Source organism: Lissotriton vulgaris, chromosome 1_1 (assembly GCF_964263255.1).
Source record: "Lissotriton vulgaris chromosome 1_1, aLisVul1.2, whole genome shotgun sequence".
In the NCBI taxonomy this organism is placed as follows: domain Eukaryota; kingdom Metazoa; phylum Chordata; class Amphibia; order Caudata; family Salamandridae; genus Lissotriton; species Lissotriton vulgaris.
The window spans coordinates 836,651,780-836,672,994 of NC_141685.1; the positions used below are offsets into that span (position 1 = coordinate 836,651,780).

Consider the following 21,215-nt stretch of genomic DNA (forward strand, 5'->3'; position numbering starts at 1 on the left):
CCATGACTGTCACAGCTGGATCAGTCACTCTTTCTGATGTCCTGTCTTTAGTTCAGCAGGTGCAGTCCTCCTTGGTGCAGCCTTTCTTTCTGAGGTCTACAGGTTCAGTAGGTGCAGTCCTTTTTCTCTTCGTTCCAAGTCCAGTAGCGTTCTGAGGCTAGTACCCAGGGGTGTCACTTTTAGGACAGTTTCGAGATTGTGGATGAGGAGCACTCCCTAACCAATGAGTGTAACATTCCCACAGGTAAACCTTCTTGCTCTTTAAATTACTTCCAGGGGGAATGGCATCAATCAATCCCACAGTGGATTTATCTACCAAATCCAATATGTTAGAACCTTTGCTTGGTCAAAACTACGGGCACATCCCTGAAGTGCATCCAGTATAATGAGCAACTCCTCCTGGAAAACCAATTCTGCAAAAGGTTTTCTCCCTCTGTAATAGATGCCAGCCTTTCTACCTGGACAAAGAAAAAGGCAGGTTAAAGTATGACTTGCAGTTGCCTGTGACAGGCATCTAGACCTTTGAAGCTTGGCCATCTGCGGCCACATCCCTCTGGCCATCCTATCAGGAAGAGGTCACACCTCCTCCTACCAACAGGCCTTTGTTTTCCTTTCTTGGGATCCATTCACACCTCTTGGCAGGAGGGCAGCAAGCTGTCTCAGGTGACAACTGCTATAGTTAATCAGAAACGGCTACTAGAACCTTTGGGCAAGAACATGGTGACTTTCTCAATGCTCCTTTATATTACAAGTTACCTTAAAACCAATTGTAGCAATATTTTGTTTAATATAACAATTAATTTGATACCTCGAAATATAACACATTTTCCGATACTGAATGTTTTTCTTGTGTAGGAGGATAGTCCTCCACTCCTCAATCACCCAAGAGGGGTTGTTATGAGCAGGGCCGTCATCTTACAGAGATCTATCATTGCTTTCTCTACATATACAGTTCCACTTTCATCCTGCTTCAGTTAACAGAGATATTTGTGTCTTGTCAGTCAACATCAGGGTTGTGGTGTCGTAATTGGCATGGCCGCGTTAGCGATTAGCTGAAACTACACGTTGTCCTCTTTAACTTGGCTGAATACGAGAACGCCATTTTGAATACTGCAGCGGCCATCTTAGATCATAAGCGGCCTCGTGGCCGGCGTGCCCTTTAGTCCATTGTCCGTTTCACTGACCACTTCAGTCTGCCCAGCAACAGGCTATTTTTAGTACTGGTCAAGCTTGCACATGCGCAGTCCCAACTGACCAGTAAGCCTTTAGGAATGTGCGCCAAACTGACCAGCGGAGTTGTGCCCCCTCCAATGAGCTGGCGGTGTTCCAAAACATGACCATATATGTCTCTAAAATGTGTTCTCACTTGTGCCGCCTATCTTTTATTGCCCCAAAACTGTATATAAATCGGGGTCACACCGGTGTTCGGTGTGATACCTCTTGCATTACCGAAGGGTGCTGTTTGAGTGTACCACCACCCCATGGGGTCTTAATAAACTTGTTCTTTGCCTTTTACAGTTTCCGTGCCAACAGTTCTTGAGTGTAAGTGGGTTATCTTCGGAGCATGTAGGCCTTGGGAACCCTGATTACTTCAAATTGGTGACCACGAAGGGACTCATCGGCGACTCGGATGCCCGAAGGAGAGGTCGTGACGAAGGCTTGGAAACTCGCCATGGACGCGCGCTGCCACGAGTGACCCGAGTCTTGGCTGCCACGGTGTTTCTTCCTTTCCTTCCGATCTGACCTTCCAGGTGGCGCCGGTCTCCGACTGAGTTTTCGAGTGTCTGCGTTGCTGAGAAAGTGCCGTTTGGCTGATTTGGCTTACAAGACCTTGGCAGTTGGAATCTGGACATTTGAGAATTTGGGTAAGATTTGTGTTCGGTAAGGTAGTCTTTGGACGCTTACTGAAGTTCTATGATTTGTGATCGGTAAGGTAGTCCTCGGACGCTTGCCGAAGTCCTACGATCTACGTTTTGATTTGAGTTAGCTAACATTGTGATTTTGTGATCTTTGAACTTATATGTGTAGTGCACTTCACATAGGCAGGCATGTAGAGATGTTTCTCTAACTTTGTTTTTTTCCTCTGAGCGGCACAGTTGTGTGAAGTACTGTAAGTGCCATTTTGTACGGTGTCACGCTTTCGTGATACTTTTTGAACATGCCTGTTTTCAGCACACTCCGAGGGATGTGCTGTCTTGGAGAGGGTACCACAATTAGGTTAGCGGAAGCACAGCCGGCTCCCCCAGAGGGAACACCAAATCGTGAGATGTACATCAAACTAGGCCTTCCCCCTATTATGTACAGCAAATTATGGCATAAGTATACAAAGGCCGATCCCGAATTGCAATGGCCTCTACATGGGTCGTTCGATTTACGAAAAGTACAGTTTGTGGAACAATGTTTGTTTCAACGCAGGTCTAGACAAAACATGTTTGATTGTGTGCGAATGTGGGAGAAAGCGGTGCGCGAGCGAATGAAGCGTGAAGTTGCCTTGGCGGACAAAGAGCAGCGCAAGGCTGCTCGGGATAAGGCTTTACAGCTTGAGGAAAAGGAGGCTCAGGAGAAGAAAGAGAGGGAGGATCGGGAATGTAAATTGCAAACGACTGGTCAATTTCCTATTCGTCGCCCGCTTTATCCTGTCCTTAATAATGACATTGATGATTTTTCATTGTTAGATCGGTCACCGCCTCCGTACGTTTCACCGACGGCACCAGCTGCAGATTCGGAGGACGATGGACAGGATAAGTCGGAACAGAAGGGGGTATCTGCTCTCAGGTTTACTGCGGAGAGGTCCGCACATTTACGTAGTTGGGCTCGTAAAGTGAATAAGAAGTGTGTCTCTCAGGATCAGTTGCTTGCGGAGAAAAGGGCGTGGTCGGATCTTGAATTAATGTATTTTTTATCTAGTTTGGCAGATGAAGTTGTTGCCGCGTATCGTGAACTTTCAGACACGTTAGAACCTAAATCGTTGTCAGTGTATCGTGAGAATTTGGTTAAAGGTGTATTTGATCTTGCAGATGTTGACGACCTATTCAGCAAACTGATCCGGCTACGAGACGAAACGACGAGATTGCGGGAGGAGCGGAAAAGGAGGCAAAAGGAGTCCGAATTGGAGAATAACGGGCAGATTAAGGAGTGTTCTCTCCGTGGTTCAGATAAGAGTTCTGCGTTGCATGTTATGCCTATGCGTGAAGCCGCGCCCTTGTATGTTCCACCTAAAGGGGAAGGTACAGATGATGATAAATTATCAAAAGATGCGAAAGGGTATTTTGTATATAACTGGGTATACACGCCTTGGAATAGAGCAGATGTTATGGCATTGAAAAATTCTTTACCTGATCTTCGGAAAAATCCGGCGGCATTTTATGAAGGGGTGGAAGGGGCTATTTCGTCTTGATGACTCTTGTGGATATAGATTTGTTTTTTGGGCTAATTTTACCACCTGATATGTGGAGGCAAATTCGTAAAAATAATGATGAAACAATATTGGGGGGCACATGGAAAGAAATAAATGCTGCCGATTTAGATAGGGAACCGGCATGTAAGCCTTGTCAGTTAATTCTAGATCTTCCGGCGGCTATCTTGATTAAATTAAAGACGCTTGTTCCCTCTAAAAAGATTGATTGGACCATGCTAACGTCGTGCAAGCAGAAACCCGATGAAACAGTCTCAGATTTCTTTACACGTTTTGAGGAGGCGTTCCATGATTACAGTGGTCAATCTTTAACAGACGATACGGGTCGGCATTTGTTTGTAGATAAGTATGTGGCCAATCTCCTACCGGAGATTGCAAAACGATTGAAGTCGAGTGAAAGTTCCTGGGCCACGGCGACCCCTGCGTCCTTGTTAACTATGGCTCAGTATTATGAGCGGCAGGAATTGGAGGCTAAAGAAAGTGTTGAGAAAAAGGCGAAGGAATTGAAAACGAAGGTGATGTTGGCGCAGGTTCGGGGAACACAGGGTAAAGGGAATGATAGAGGTAGACGGGGTGGAGGAAATACGTCGTATGGACGTACGGACATAGCGGAGGATCAGTGCGCTTATTGTAAGGAGTTTGGGCATTGGGCCGAAGATTTTCCGGTACTTCGTGAGCAGCGTAGTCAGCGTGGTCGAGGAGGTGGAAGGTCGAGAGGAGGTTATACGGGAGCGAGAGGTGGCGGAAGTGATCGTGGAAGGGTTGAGGAGAGGGGCCGTGGCCAGGATGAACGAAACACGTTTGATAGACGGAATCAATATCAGATTTCGGAGGGTGAAAATGTGGAGCATCAGGATTATGTCCATGCATAGGACTGCGTAGGATGGGGTAAGGAATCAGTTGAAGTGCCGGTAGATCAGCAGGGTCCGTATGTAACAGCAGGTATTCTGGGTTCTACTGATCGATTTCTAGTCGACACAGGAGCTACACGAAGCGCTTTGTCGAAAAACTTGGTTCCGAGGGCTCCCCTGTCTGGCGAAATGATTACATGTGTAGGGTTCGATGGCACACCCTCCCCCAGCCCATTGTCAAAGCCCCTTGCACTATGTCTTGACAAATATTTCAGTTTTGGTCAATTCTTGTTATCGCCCCATACACCAGATAATATCTTGGGTATTGATTTGCTTAAATATTTTCGAGCAACGATACGTTGCGCCCCTGAGGGAGTGCGGGTTATCCTGAATGACAATTATCCTGAACCCGATAGGTTTTACGCCATCTTAGATGTTCCAGCTTTGGCCTCTCTACCGCATACGTTATGGGCGACCTCAGATACGGATGTGGGAGAGATGCGTATTCCACCAATACACATTACTGTTAAGGAGGGGGCCCCTCTACCACGAGTGCCACAATATAAGATCTCGAGAGAAGGTGAAATTGCATTGACACATATTGTTCAGGATTTGATTTCTGCAGGAGTTGTGGAGGAGGTCCCTTATAATGTTTGCAATAGTCCTATTCTTCCGATCCTTAAGAGAGACACTGACGGCAAAGTCTATCGCTTTATTATTGATCTGCGAGAGATCAACAAAATTGTCATTCCCCAATACCCGGTGGTGTCCGATATTACGACCTTGCTTACCTTGGTTCCACCAACGGCCACCACGTTTAGCGTCATTGATTTAAAGAATGCGTTCTTTTCCATCCCTGTTCATCCTGATAGCAGATACCTGTTTGGCTTTACGCTAAATAATAAATCGTATAGATTTTGTCGTGTTCCCCAAGGTTATACTGAAAGCCCTAGCATCTACAGCCAGGCTTTGAAAAGGCAGCTGGATTCTTTTAAATTGCAGTCTGGCGTTGCTCTCATCCAGTACGTGGATGACCTTCTGCTTGCTGCTGACTCTTATGCACAATGTGAACAAAGTACACTTGCGTTGCTTTCCTTTTTGGCACAGAACAATCATAAGGTTTCGAAGAAAAAGCTTCAATACTGTAGACCTCAGGTGACCTACCTCGGTCATCTGTTGTCTAAGGAGGGGCGTGCATTAACATCTAATCGAATTCAAGCGATTTTAGACACACCAGTCCCCCGCACGCAGAGAGATGTACGTGCCTTCATAGGGTTGACGTCTTTCTGTAGACAATGGATCATGGGGTTTTCACATATCATAAAACCTTTGCTAGCGCTACTGTCCAAAGCTACACCAATGCCCCTTGAGTGGACAGATGAATGTCAGAAGGCTTTTGAACAGTTGAGGCAGGCCCTTTGTTCCGCACCCGTGTTAGGCACACCAGACTACACGAAGCTTTTCACATTGTACGTGCACGAGAATGATGGGTGCGCGTTGTCAGTGTTAGTGCAATTACACGGGGATAAGCAGAGACCATGTGCATACTTCTCTGCCATTCTGGATCCTGTAGCACGAGGGTTGCCTGGGTGTTTTCGAGCGGTAGCAGCAACAGCAGTGGCCATACGACAGAGTGAGGGAATAGTGTTATCCCACAAACTGTTGGTGTTAGTTCCTCACGCAGTAGATGCCCTGCTAAACCAAACAAAGACCCAATACCTTACGAGTGCACGGCTAACAGGATATGAGCTGACACTTTTGGCGCCACATATCACACTGAAGAGATGTGCTACTTTGAACCCTGCCACTTTATTGCCCTATCCGGCCGAGGAGGGTCAGGAAGAAAAACATCACGATTGTGTTTTCCTGACCGAGGAACAGACAAAGGGTCGTGTCGATTTACAGGATGTCCCACTTCCAGATGTGGATGGGGAACTGTGGGTTGATGGATCGTGTGTAAGGCTGCCAGATGGTACAACTTCCGCAGCCTATGCGATCACGACACTTAAGACAGTGGTAGAAACAGCTAGGATACCACAAAAGTCGGCTCAGGCAGCAGAGCTGATAGCCTTAACAAGAGCCTGCGAATTGAGTACTGGTCTATGTGTGAACATATACACGGATAGCCGGTACGCCTTCGGAGTGGCACATGACTTCGGGCTACTCTGGAGAGAACGTGGGTTTTTGACATCACATGGAGAGCACATTATGCACGGAGAGCTAGTGCGTGATCTCCTAAATGCACTGCTTGGCCCAAAGAAAGTAGCGATAGTGAAGTGCAGTGCCCACAAAAAGATCACGGATAAAGTGGGCCAAGGAAATGCCTTTGCAGACAGCATAGCAAGACAAACGGCTATGTCCCGAACTAGCTCCCCCATGTACGTGATACAATCGCAGGCTGAGCGATGGAGTGATGCTAGAGCAGAAATATTGGATATTCAAAAATCAGCTACTGAATCTGAACTTGCGGCATGGGCAGCAGATGGGGTACTAGATGACGAGGGTTGTTGGAGAAGCAAAGACATGGAGAAGTGGAAATTGCCTGCGGCCTACTTGCAGGCGATGGTCCAGATGACACATGGACTGGCGCATGTCGGAGCTCTTGCAATCACTCGGCTTTTAACACAAGTTTGGGAACATCCTGAGATTGCTAATACTGCGAAGAGAGTAGTGCAGACCTGCCTGGTTTGTTTACAGCACAATCCCGGAAAGGGGACCCATACTCCGAAAGGAGGGTTCGTTCCACCTTCTGCACCATTTGAGGTACTCCAAATAGATTACATCCAGCTCGAGCGCTGCAACAACCTGAAGTACGTCCTAGTGGTGGTATGTGCTTTTAGCAAATGGGTTGAGGCCTTCCCCACGAAAGACAATACGGCTTTGACAACAGCTAAGGTGTTGCTTAAGGAATTCTTTCCTCGCTTTGGAGTTTGTAAATTTCTGTGGAGCGATAATGGGCCTCATTTTGTTGGAAAGATTGTGGAATATGTACTGAAGGGGTTAGGGATTCAGCAGAAGTTCCACGCTGTATTCCACCCTCAGTCAGCAGGTCTGGTCGAGCGGTACAATGCTACGTTGAAGCTTAAACTGGCCAAAATTGTGGCGTCTACATCGTTGAAGTGGCCAGACGCTTTGCCGCTAGCACTACTCTCTCTTAGATCAGTACCCCATTCACGAACTGGCCTTACACCCTACGAGGTGGTGTTTGGGCGCCCCATGAATATCTGGGGGGTGCCAAAGCCGCGATTAATACATGATGTGCCTTGTGTTATGATGAACGATTATTTGGCACGATTAACAAATGATTTGCTTTCTATTCATCAACAGGTTCGAGAAGCGCTCCCTGACAACTCTACTGGAGAGGGCCATGATCTCCGCCCTGGTGACCACGTGATGATTCGGTCGTTTGAGAGAGCAAGCAGTCTGGAGCCCAGGTGGAAGGGCCCCGAACAGGTCCTCCTTGCAACCCGAACCGCTGTACGAGTGACCAACAGAAAGCGGTGGGTGCATTCGACACACTGCTGCTGTGTCTCTCCGGATCTGGTGACTCCTGCTGTGCTGACCGACTACAAAGAGATCTTGGAGAAAGAAAAGAGCCCAGCTGTGACGTCGGCCAAAGTAGAGGGAGCCTTCCCGGACCACGCTGTTGCCGGACGAGAGCGCTACAACTTGCGCCCTCGATAAGAAGATTTTTTGTTTTTTTATGACTGGTTGGTTACCGCTCCAGGTTTGTGAAACGGAAACCGGGAATTCCAAGGGGGGGGGATCAGTTCTGCCAGTGTAGCGACACCCGTCTTGGCCCGGAGAAGAAAACAACGGCTACCTCGGAGTTCAGCACCGCATTTTTCCTTTTTTTTTAGGTATACACGCACGTGTATCTGAGACTTTGTGAACAATTTGTGCTATTTGAGATTTTGCACAAACATTTCTGAACTATGGCATCAACGACATCACGAGATAAAAAAGTATTGGGTGCCTTTCTTTTTGTCCTGACTATTGTGGTGATAGCTGTTATAACCTGGGTAGTCGAACTTGTGGTGCCTGTACGTGAACATTTACTGCCGACTACCCCGGCTCCGTCTGAACATTTTCATTTTACATTACCCTTTCATGAAGAACGACATAGGCAAACGTATCTAAATAACAGCTTCATTCAGATTCTTCACCACACACATAACATGACCAATACCTCAAATTGTTGGGTGTGTGGGATGTTGCCAGGACACCAAAAGAGAGGGGGCACCCCACTTATTCCACTCCCGTTTTCACATAATGGATCATGCAACGCCTGGTACACCCTCCTCTTTACTTTGAGATGGCCAACCAAAGGGGGGGTGCTTTTCCGTTTGAATAAAGTATGTTCCCATGACAAGGATGGGTTTCCACGGGCTGAGGGTACTCGATTTGAATGGGAAGAGTACAGGCCCGATAACGTGTCTGCCCCACGTGTGTACAGCAACCAGAGGAATATTAATGTATCCAGCGCACATGTCATTAATGTCATTGCCACAAAAGCCGATTTATGTATCAGAAATAAGGGTTCGATTGCAGTGGGGAAAAGCGAATGTAATACTACTCTCACTTTTGATAGCCCGAATGGCATCTCATTTGTTGCATCACGGAATACGTATTTTATTTGTGGAACGAAGGGTTACCATCAGCTTCCATTGAGGTGGTTGGGCACGTGCTACGTATCGTTTGTGTTACCTCCTGTATTCATTGCCCCGCCAATGTATCACAATGATTACACTTTATACCACGATTTCGTCTTGAATAGGGTTAAGCGAACTGTCGTTCTGGATGACATCGACCAGACCGACACTGCTTTGCAACAGTATGTGGACTTTAATTTGGGACTATTCTCCTTTGTGGGGGCTGCACTGAACAGCCGGAAAATAAGACGACTGATACGTGTTGTTGAGGCTGTAGCGAATGACACTGCCACTGCCCTGGGAAACATCACCGAGGAACTACAGATTTCTAGAATCGTTACGCTCCAAAACAGGATGGTGTTGGACGTAGTTTTTGCTGATCGTGGGGGGGCATGTAGAATTATCGGAAGCAGCTGTTGTGTATACATTCCAGACAATTCTCCATCCGTTTATGATGCGATATCTAAGCTACACAAGATCGCAGCTGAGATACATCCGGACAATGGAACTTGGACACTTTCAGGATGGTTCTGGTCCATGCTTGCTACCTGGGGCTGGAAACTGTTGACAACTCTACGTATAATCGTGGGAGCAATGTTTTTTTATATGCCTATGTATTCAATGTGGCCCAGCCTTATGTTCTATGTGCCTATCAGTTTGCATACCATCACGACGAGCTCTTGCCCATGACAAAGTGATGCTTCATAAAGAGGTAACTCAAATAATGTTAATTGACATCGAGGACGAACATCCTGATTATGTTCACTATGAGGTAGATTCAGCTAAACGCTAAAAGGGTCGTCTGTCGTAATTGGCATGGCCGCGTTAGCGATTAGCTGAAACTACACGTTGTCCTCTTTAACTTGGCTGAATACGAGAACGCCATTTTGAATACTGCAGCGGCCATCTTAGATCATAAGCGGCCTCGTGGCCGGCGTGCCCTTTAGTCCATTGTCCGTTTCACTGACCACTTCAGTCTGCCCAGCAACAGGCTATTTTTAGTACTGGTCAAGCTTGCACATGCGCAGTCCCAACTGACCAGTAAGCCTTTAGGAATGTGCGCCAAACTGACCAGCGGAGTTGTGCCCCCTCCAATGAGCTGGCGGTGTTCCAAAACATGACCATATATGTCTCTAAAATGTGTTCTCACTTGTGCCGCCTATCTTTTATTGCCCCAAAACTGTATATAAATCGGGGTCACACCGGTGTTCGGTGTGATACCTCTTGCATTACCGAAGGGTGCTGTTTGAGTGTACCACCACCCCATGGGGTCTTAATAAACTTGTTCTTTGCCTTTTACAGTTTCCGTGCCAACAGTTCTTGAGTGTAAGTGGGTTATCTTCGGAGCATGTAGGCCTTGGGAACCCTGATTACTTCAGTGGGGCTATCAAATCAAAAGCTTTTCTATTTGAAGATGGCAGGTATTTTTGTACTGAATGATTATCTACTTGTTATGTCACAGGTCAGGGTAGTGGCGTGGATGACATGGATACAAAGTTGACAGGGAGAGAAGTCAGTGTTTGAGATCTGTGGGTTCCTGGGCTGCATGCAAACACAAAAACTAAACTGACTTCCTCTTGTCAGAGTCATGTGAATGCATTGCTACAGCAATAATACACGCTCAAATTTTAGTGACTAATAACTAAAGATGTTTTTCTTGGCCAGAGCTCTACCATGAAAAAACTAGGAAGAGAGATATTAGATTCTCATTCTGGCATTTACAAGAGTTTCTCAAGGTTGCATCGGTTGACGGGAAGAGTGCACAGATTGTACATAGAAATCCAAGGGTGAATAGTGTTTTCTAAGGAGAAACTTCTTTGGCAACTGGTCTTTTACGTTAACCCACGTCTTATTAGAAATGTGCGTCAGCAACTCACACTACTTGCAATTACTCTCTACCTGCCCCTCTGTGGTCCATGTGCATCCCCTGGCTCCTGCCTCCTGCTCTCTGTGGTCCTTTGAGCTACCTCTGACCCTCCCTCTGCTATTCGTTGTCCATGTGAATGCCTTTGCCCCCTACCTTTTGCCATCCATGATCCATTAGGCTGCCACTGCCCTCCCACCAGCCCTATGTGGCCTATTGTTCTGACACTGTTCTTCCCGCCTGCCCAACGTGGTATGTTGTGCTGCCAATGCTCTCCCGTCTATCCGACCTGGTCAGTTAGCCATCTCAGTCCCTTCTCCCACCCCCCACCCTCTGTTGTCCGAGTCTGTGCCCCTACTCCCTCCATCCCTCCCCACAGTGTTCTAATGAACAGCTAAAGAGCTGACATTCTGATTTTAAGACAAAACTGTGGCACACCTGAAGTCATCTTGATGGAATCAAAACTGTAAAACTCAAAGCATTTCTTTCAGAAATGAACAATATATGGGGAGGTTTTTTTCTCCCAGAAATTAGGTCAGTGTTCTAGAAAGCTACAATGAGGACACATTTTCTGAGTTCTCCATGATCCAGAATAATCACCTCAGAGAAAAGAGAAGTTACAAATACTCATGGTGATAAGTCTCAATGGGTGCGACAGCGGAATGACGTATAGACTTTGGTTTGCACTTTATTTTGGTACCCAAAGCCCCACATCAATAAATTAGGTTATACCTGAGCAGTTTGGGCAATTTCATTTCTTTCACAGGTTTCTACACCCATGAGTATTTTATTGTACCTTTTACACTGAGGTGATTGTTCCAGATCACGCTCAGCATGCTGTACCCCACAGCTTGCCTAAGGGTTTTATTTCACTCTGGGCACCAGCAGGCCCACTGGGTATCCCTATGCCCTGGGCAGACCCTTGAATTGTATTAGGGGTTGAAACATCATCGACATATAATGCAAACTGATTGCCATCTCATGAGTTACATCTATACAGGTCACTATGGGCTTGTTCTAATGGACTAACTAAAGTGCAGTTTGTATACTAACATAATAGTAAATTTTTTGTGCATTGCTTATTCACTGCTACTTGGTTAGGGGATCACTTTCCACTTATTCTTGGGAGATGTCAACTTGGGTATGTGGTTTATGCTGGAACTAATTGTACAAGAAATCAAGCGTGACCGCTTGCCCTCTGCGCACTGTTGCGGTTCCACACTGGGAAATTGTTTACTACATTCATCAAGTTCTAATGTGCATATGACACATTATGTACAAAAAAACACTACAATTCTTTATGTTATCAGTTCATATCTTTACTGACATATCTTGTCTGGCCACATAAAGTACACTTAATGTGCATAAATACAATTAATGCATTGATAATCTTGAAAAACTTTCTTTCAACATAAATGTTTGTATTGCAACAAGATGCTCATAGTTTATCCTGCCCAATGCATTTCGGGCCGCCTGGCCCTTCGTCAGGGGCGGTACCTAAAAAAGAAAAAATGGTTTCTATCACTCAGATGAATGGGGTGCTTCAAAAATGCATGGTTCGTAGCATATCAACATGTACGTTAGTAGTAAGTACTAACTGTTGATTTTTAGAAAAATTCTGAAATGGTCAACATCAACGTTGTATCATACTCACTTAACAACACAAGAGTGGTTTGAAAGAGCAATGATGTTCAAGAATGTCAATACGGAGGATTTTGATCCGTCGCTCTATAACAAAAATTAATAATCTGCCTAAGTCTTGTTTGAGACACTATCATGGCGAAAACCAAAGACAACACATTTAGCCATCACAACTTACTGAAATCGTGAAGATACAGCTAGGAAGTACGATTCTAATGTGAACAGCTGCTGGAGACTAATCACACGGGACCTGTTGGATGCTTCCTTACGACCTGAGAATAACAATTAAGGGAGACCCATCTAAAAAAGCAAGAGAAAGAGACACGAACTTTATACAACAGTAGTGTCCCTATCCCGACACTTCTGGTAGAACCTTGGTGCTTTCATAACCACGGATAAATGAAAACAATTCCTAAAAATGGACAGAATGCGTAACGCACCTCTTTGAGTACTGCTGCGAGCAATGACGACTGACAAAATCACTACATGGCTGTGCCACACCGACTAGTGAGGTAAACTGTAACTGAGAAAAAACGCAACATTAATCTCTCCTAACATCATGAATACAGAACGAGTTCTCGTTAGTCATGTCTCTAAGAATATTTACCTTTCTCTACCCACGGCACTGCATTAAATACTCCGGTCGACCCTCTCTCTTTCCTCGCGGATCCGAACACTCAGTGCACAAACAAATCGGAACGCCACCTCACAAACAACCGCTCATTTTAATGACGAGATCTGAACGCGACTGGGGTAAAAATCAACAACGGACTTGTGAATAAGGAGTGTCAATACGTGTATGCGCGGGGAAAAACGCCATGTTAGAATGGTGGAATGAGCAAACAAGATATACGTTTAACATGCTCTTAGGTGAACACAATACAATATAATGCTGTGAATTAAGATAAAATACATAAAAATAAACTTATAATAACAACTGGCCTCGAACGTTCTCGTTTGTGCAAATATCAAAGAAAACAATTAAAGTCAACTCGATCATTGATCCCTTTGGGATCTTGAGTTTGTAATTTCCTGATCCAGTGAATTTCTCTTTGTAATAAAGTCTTGGTAAGACATTTTCCGGGTGTTGGAGTCACCATTTCCAATATCTGGAATTTTAACTGGGCAATAGTGTGTCTATTTTTATCCCAATGTACTGCCAAACTGCTGTTTGTATTTTTGTTGCGAATAGTACTCTTATGCTCGGATATTCGTATTTTTATTTTTCTCTCTGTTTTCCCCACATACAACAATCCGCACGGACATTTGATTGCGTATATCACGTTCATCGAATTGCAGTCTGCATTGATCTTGATGGGGATGGTTTCCCCAGTATGTGGGTGTTTTACTGTGTCAGTTACTATCACGTTGTTACAATGCGTACAGTTTTGGCATTTTTTCATTCCTTTGAAGTTGCCTGGAATTTTTATGGTGCTGGATTTCAGCAATTCTTTGATATTGCGTGACCTTCTGTAGGCAAAAATTGGTTTGTGTATAAACTACTCCTTGAAGTCCGTCTCATTGCTTAACAGTTCCTAATGGCTATTGATACTCTTCTTGATTTCTTGCGAGCAAGTTGAATATTTGGACACAAACACCTGACGGTGTGGTTGATCTTTCGATTTTTTAAGCAAAAAAGTTTCCCTTGGTAGTTTGTCAACTTTTTCCTTGGCTGTCTGTAATACAGTAACCGGGTATTTTTTTGATACATATTTACTGTGGATAATGTTTATGTTGGTCTGAAGGGTTTGCCAAATTAAAAAGATGTCATTCAAAACATCTTTTTAATTTGGCAGAACTCTAGAGCACTGTTGGAACAAAAAATATCAGAGCTGAACTCACACGATGAGAACATCCAATTCACGTATAACATTGATAATAAGGCCATCCCATATCTGGATGTATTAGTGAAATTGAGTGATGACACTTTGGAAACCGAGGTATACCACAAGTCCACTGACAAAAACACCGCTCTAGCATATAATAGTTTTCACTCCAGAAATTTGATTGATAATCTGCCATTTTCCTTGATGTTAAGAGCCAAAAGAATTCGTTCTCAGGAGGAAACCCTTCAGACCAACATAAACATTATCCACAGTAAATATGTATCAAAAAAATACCCGGTTACTGTATTACAGACAGCCAAGGAAAAAGTTGACAAACTACCAAGGGAAACTTTGTTGCTTAAAAAATCAAAAGATCAACCACACCGTCAGGTGTTTGTGTCCAAATATTCAACTTGCTCGCAAGAAATCAAGAAGAGTATCAATAGCCATTGGGAACTGTTAAGCAATGAGACAGACTTCAAGGAGTTGTTTATACACAAACCAATTTTTGCCTACAGAAGGTCACGCAATATCAAAGAATTGCTGAAATCCAGCACCATAAAAATTCCAGGCAACTTCAAAGGAATGAAAAAATGCCAAAACTGTACGCATTGTAACAACGTGATAGTAACTGACACAGTAAAACACCCACATACTGGGGAAACCATCCCCATCAAGATCAATGCAGACTGCAATTCGATGAACGTGATATACGCAATCAAATGTCCGTGCGGATTGTTGTATGTGGGGAAAACAGAGAGAAAAATAAAAATACGAATATCCGAGCATAAGAGTACTATTCGCAACAAAAATACAAACAGCAGTTTGGCAGTACATTGGGATAAAAATAGACACACTATTGCCCAGTTAAAATTCCAGATATTGGAAATGGTGACTCCAACACCCGGAAAATGTCTTACCAAGACTTTATTACAAAGAGAAATTCACTGGATCAGGAAATTACAAACTCAAGATCCCAAAGGGATCAATGATCGAGTTGACTTTAATTGTTTTCTGTGATATTTGCACAAACGAGAACGTTTGAGGCCAGTTGTTATTATAAGTTTATTTTTATGTATTTTATCTTAATTCACAGCATTATATTGTATTGTGTTCACCTAAGAGCATGTTAAATGTATATCTTGTTTGCTCATTCCACCATTCTAACATGGCGTTTTTCCCCGGGCATACACGTATTGACACTCCTTGTTCACAAGTCCGTTGTTTATTTTTACCTCAGTCGCGTTCAGATCTTGTCATTAAAATGAGCGGTTGTTTGTGAGGTGGCGTTCCGATTTGTTTGTGCACTGAGCGTTCGGATCCGCGAGGAAAGAGAGAGGGTCGACCGGAGTATTTAATGCAGTGCCGTGGGTAGAGAAAGGTAAATATTCTTAGAGACATGACTAACGAGAACTCGTTCTGTATTCATGATGTTAGGAGAGATTAATGTTGCGTTTTTTCTCAGTTACAGTTTACCTCACTAGTCGGTGTGGCACAGCCATGTAGTGATTTTGTCAGTCGTCATTGCTCGCAGCAGCACTCAAAGAGGTGCGTTACGCATTCTGTCCATTTTTAGGAATTGTTTTCATTTATCCGTGGTTATGAAAGCACCAAGGTTCTACCAGAAGTGTCGGGATAGGGACACTACTGTTGTATAAAGTTTGTGTCTCTTTTGCTTGCTTTTTTAGATGGGTCTCCCTTAATTGTTATTCTCCGGTCGTAAGGAAGCATCCAACAGGTCCCGTGTGATTAGTCTCCAGCAGCTGTTCACATTAGAATCGTACTTCCTAGCGGTATCTTCACGATTTCAGTAAGTTGTGATGGCTAAATGTGTTGTCTTTGGTTTTCGCCATGATAGTGTCTCAAACAAGACTTAGGCAGATTATTAATTTTTGTTATAGAGCGACGGATCAAAATCCTCCGTATTGACATTCTTGAACATCATTGCTCTTTCAAACCACTCTTGTGTTGTTAAGTGAGTATGATACAACGTTGATGTTGACCATTTCAGAATTTTTCTAAAAATCAACAGTTAGTACTTACTAACGTACATGTTGATATGCTACGAACCATGCATTTTTGAAGCACCCCATTCATCTGAGTGATAGAAACCATTTTTTCTTTTTTAGGTACCGCCCCTGACGAAGGGCCAGGCGGCCCGAAATGCATTGGGCAGGATAAACTATGAGCATCTTGTTGCAATACAAACATTTATGTTGAAAGAAAGTTTTTCAAGATTATCAATGCATTAATTGTATTTATGCACATTAAGTGTACTTTATGTGGCCAGATAAGATATGTCAGTAAAGATATGAACTGATAACATAAAGAATTGTAGTGTTTTTTTGTACATAATGTGTCATATGCACATTAGAACTTGATGAATGTAGTAAACAATTTCCCAGTGTGGAACCGCAACAGTGCGCAGAGGGCAAGCGGTCACGCTTGATTTCTTGTACATTTATTTCATTGATGCGGTTAGGACACAGCATCTCCTTCTGCAGCACGCGTAGTAGATTGTGTTTAAAAGATTATTTTTGAGCATTGTTTAAACTCAGGAGTGCCTTTCCCATCAATAATTGTTGTTATGCTGGAACTAAACCATTTCTTGTTACTGGAACCTGTAAAATGCTCTCCTTTCAAATCATTATGTGCAGAAATTTTGCTGTGTTGTATACGTACTCAAACTTTGAATGTGTTTGGTGTGAACCACTGCAGTTTTACTTGCATTAGGGTTCACACAATCATTCAGGGTGCTCTTATTTGTAAAGAAAATGTATCTGAAGCCGGCCCATCCGTAGACATTCTTAGCCGTGCATGTTGACAGAAACAGTAAAAATCAAACCTTCAGCCCCCAAATTCACCACAACCGATACAGGTGATTAATCACAACGTTAATTTAGGAAGATGCATTCTTTTGTTTACCTGCAGAGAAAGGCATGAATGCATCTCGCTTCACGAAGTTCTTTTCGGCGTCCAGGAAATGCTCAGGGTAGAACTGGTGAGGCCTCTCCCAGACAGACTCATCCTTCAGCACCGAGGTCAGGTTGGGGAAAATCCCGACTCCCTAGAGAAGACAGACTCCACAGGATCAGATGGGATTCATTTGCCTGCGTCCATTCTCTAAATACCTGTACACTCAGTATTGCATGTATGAAAAAAGTCTGCACAAAGACGCATCACTTGTTACATGTAACATTGCATCAAATCCTAGGCTTTTATTTATTTTTTTTAAATTGTATTTTGGAAGTTGGCGTAACACCTGACAAGGATGATTTTTAAAAGTAGGGCCCATGGCGGTGTGCAAAGGGTTTAAGAAGTAGAAAGGGGATTACAGAGGAGGAAACAGGAAGGTGGATGAGGGAGGGAGGGACAAAACTCGTTGTATGGAGGGAGGGAAGGGGAACAAAGGAGAAAAAGCTGGAGCAATACTAAGAGAAGACAAAGGAAGGGCAGGGGAGACTGGAGAGGGAGAGAGGGAACAAGGAAGGGAAAGAAAGGCCAAGAAAGGAAGAGAGACGGGAGTGCGAAGAATAGGAATGAGAGATTGAAACAGAAAGGAGAGATGGAAAAGCAAAGGAGAGAGCTCACTGCTCACGTGCAAGGGAGGAAGGAGACACAGAATGGGCAGATCAAAGAACAACAAGCGAAGAAAGGGAAAATGGGGACAAGGGAGTGTCATAGGAGTAGAATTCAAAAACGAAGACTGGGAGCCAGTAGGAAGGACAGTAGCAGAGGTAGGAAGCAAACAAAAAGGGAGAGAGGAGACAGGCAAAGGGGAGGAACAAAAATATCGTGGAAGGAAGAGAGCACTCGGAGAAGAGGAAAGGCAGACAAATATTGTGGGAGTAAGAGAGCAGACTGGTTGGGGAGAAGAAGCTTTGTGGAAAGGAGACATCAGACAAGGATGGGAGAAAGGAGACACATGCCTTATCTATTGGTTAATGATATATGCTTTTAGAAGGAATACGATTCACCAAGTTATTCTACTGAAATTGGAACCTGCAACTTACAAGTTATCCACAGTTCCATTTGTAAGTTACGTATATGTCTCTATTCTTAAATCCACTGGTACTTCCCTTGGCAGGTAATATAAACGGAATAGTGAATATTAAATAGACTTACCTTACCGTGTAGTGGAAGATCCATGTAGTTGATGCAATATTATTGCCAAGCGATGTATCGCATATGATACAGTAAGCCATCGCTAATAATTTAGCCAGCTATAATAATGGAATTTAAAGCTGTGACCGGCAGGTTGTGCGTAGCTAAACATATCTGTCCATGTTTAGGAAAGAGGTTCCAGATTTAGAGATCCAGACGGGCTGTCTCAATGTTTTTCATATCCGACTCCCTCTGTTTGCAAAGTTATCAAATGGTTTTGTTTCATACATGGTGCCTTCAATCTATTACAGCTATATACAAAAACCATTTACCAGGCCGGGATATTTTGACCAATGTTTCCATTGGGAAAAACAGAATAAAGTCCCAAGTCTTGTGCTGTGCTTTCCCTAATGTCTCTCATAACACACCCCAAAGTTTTGGAGAGGCAGAACTGAGGTTTGATAGAAGTATTCGTGTTACAAGCTACTAAGAGGGGGCAGGTAGAGAGGCCCAAAGCTCTCTCTCTTTTATGTATAAATGTAGCATTTCTAGAACCCAAACCAGCCAAAATGCAGCAGAGCACTGTACACTATCACAGACAGTCCTAATGTCAACGAGTTATGGCAGAGGTAGAGTTTGCTGACTGTTAATGCATTGTGATGTAGTGTACTTTAAAGAGGTGAGGCTTCTGCCTATGCCTACATTGGAGCAGAGTAGGGCCAGTCCTGATGGAAACTGGGATGTTTTTCCAGGCCCTGGATGCATGAAAAGGCTTTCTGACTTTAAAAAAAGATTTTTTTAGTCTCGAGTCTGATGGTGCTCTGGCTGTGCTGAGAGCCCCAGAGATGGTGAACGCTTGTCTGCAGGATAAGCTGTGGCTGACTGTCATGATGGCTTTGTAAATGATGAAGCTGATTTAAAGATAATGTTGGCCTCTGAGGAAAGCTAATGGAGTTCCATCAAGGTTGGGAGAATGTATCAACTTACTTCTCTATCTTAAAGTGAGGCAAAAATACATTGACACTTTCACCTGGAAGTGCTGCTTGAAATGGCTTTCCAAGCATAAACAGATGCAAGCATTTAAAATAGGGATAATAGGGATAAAACACCAAGAACAGAGAAAAAAGGAAATAACTTGATTCAACACATTTGCGTAATGAGAACAACAAGTACAGATCATGAAAAACAACATGATAGTGCACCTTAGGCATTCCCTGGGGCTGGGAGTTGTCATTGATATCAACAAGCCGGGGAGGAGTCTGCAATTTGACCCAGAGTGTAGTGCAGTCATAATATCATCTGGGCCAAAGAAGAACTTGAACAATTCTGAGGGGTGGGATGCATACCATTTTGTTTCATAGCTTGCCCATACTTTGTCCATTAATCAAAGAATGCGTGCAGACTGGTGTGCCTTTGCCCAAATGGTACCAAGTGAACAACAACTGTGGGAGGGGCGTCCTCTACGTCCTTGCCAGTCGCACAGCTAAACACGCCTTCATGGCGATCAAGTTGTTAGTCCATTTCCATCACTATAATCATTGTAAACAACTTTTTGGTTAAACTTTTTTATTTCCACTTATATTTCGAGCCACACGCAGAGTTTTAGCCATTTCCCAAGTTTCTTATGTTCTAATCGTGCCCATCCGGACCTCATAAACGAACATGAGCAATGCAACGATTCATCCAAGGCAGTGTTTTATTAAAAGAACCCAATGCATTTCGGGCAATCAAGTGCCCTTCGTCAGGGGTCACTGTAAATAATCATAAACACAATAATAACAATTACTATTTTTTGTCCTCAATTCTATGTCTTACATTAAATCAACATTTACATATTCTTTTCTTCAATGTGCCAATTATGATCTAGCCCTTGTCTATACACCTGTTGAACCTCCCTCATAAGCAGTGCTGATAAACACCCACCATACACTTAAACCACTTTTGCGCCTAAAACATTCCCCGGTCATAGCCCCATGGTCACTCCAGACCTGCTGAACAGCCAGCTTTCTCAAGAACTTAACATCTTCCAGGAATTGGTGTAGTCATCAAATGCCCTTGTAGGAGTTATTAATATCACCTTAGCTGGGAACAGTCATCAGCTTCGTCTGGGATAGATCAGTGATTAATATCACCTGGGGCTGGGAATGTCATAAAGATTTGGGGTGGTTGGATATAAGAATGAAATGTTGACTTTTCTTACCTTAGGGATAAAGAATCCTTGGATCTCTGTGTCACGGCACGTCATGTGCGGCAGTGACAGTGGAACGATATCTCCACAGCGTTGGATCTCATGGATCACAGCGTTGGTGAAGGGTAAGTTGATCTGATCCTCCATTGTGGGCTTCCTGCCTCGTCCAATCACTGTGTCAATCTCTCTGTGTACCTGACCTAGAAACAAGAGGGAGGCTTTTTACAACTTTCGAATCCCCAGTCTTCACTCGACAACAAGCCCAAGAACTTCAACTGACTAATTCCCACTGAGCCACATCAAAGCAGATGTGTGCTGTTGTACCACAAACTCCTGACAAACAAACTTCATGATTTTAAAGTCGGTGATAAGCCAAGCATTGTCAAAGCCAAAATGTCTGAATTTTGCTTTATTTTTATGTGCTTTTTCACCAGCCCTGTATGTTGTCAAGTATTTTGCATTCATCTGTAATTTTATGTCTAGTAAACTCCTAAGTGCTTTTAAATATTTTTCTACTTTTCGATATGGCATAATTGCTGGTTTTAGGCAAGCAGTTTTACGAGACATGAAGGCCAGTGGCTCGTTATACCACGGTGGTCTCTGTTAGGTTTGTTTTGTTTTCTTCGCCATTCTAGGGATGGGTTCTGACGGGGAGGAGAGCCAGCGGTCTAGTG

General features: G+C 43.8%; 1 protein-coding gene across 2 annotated transcripts in view; it reads right to left on the reverse strand.

The window, feature by feature from the left end:
• The window catches only part of LOC147747983 (cytochrome P450 2D15-like), a 464,117-nt gene that overhangs the window by 32,922 nt on the left and 409,980 nt on the right, over positions 1 to 21,215 (reverse strand). For both annotated transcript variants that reach the window (XM_086957535.1, XM_086957525.1), the window contains 2 exons: positions 20,554 to 20,741; positions 17,175 to 17,316 (listed from right to left, as the gene is read on the reverse strand). In XM_086957535.1, coding sequence (XP_086813661.1) covers positions 17,175 to 17,316; positions 20,554 to 20,741 — 330 coding nt within the window. The remainder of the gene's footprint in view (positions 1 to 17,174; positions 17,317 to 20,553; positions 20,742 to 21,215) is intronic.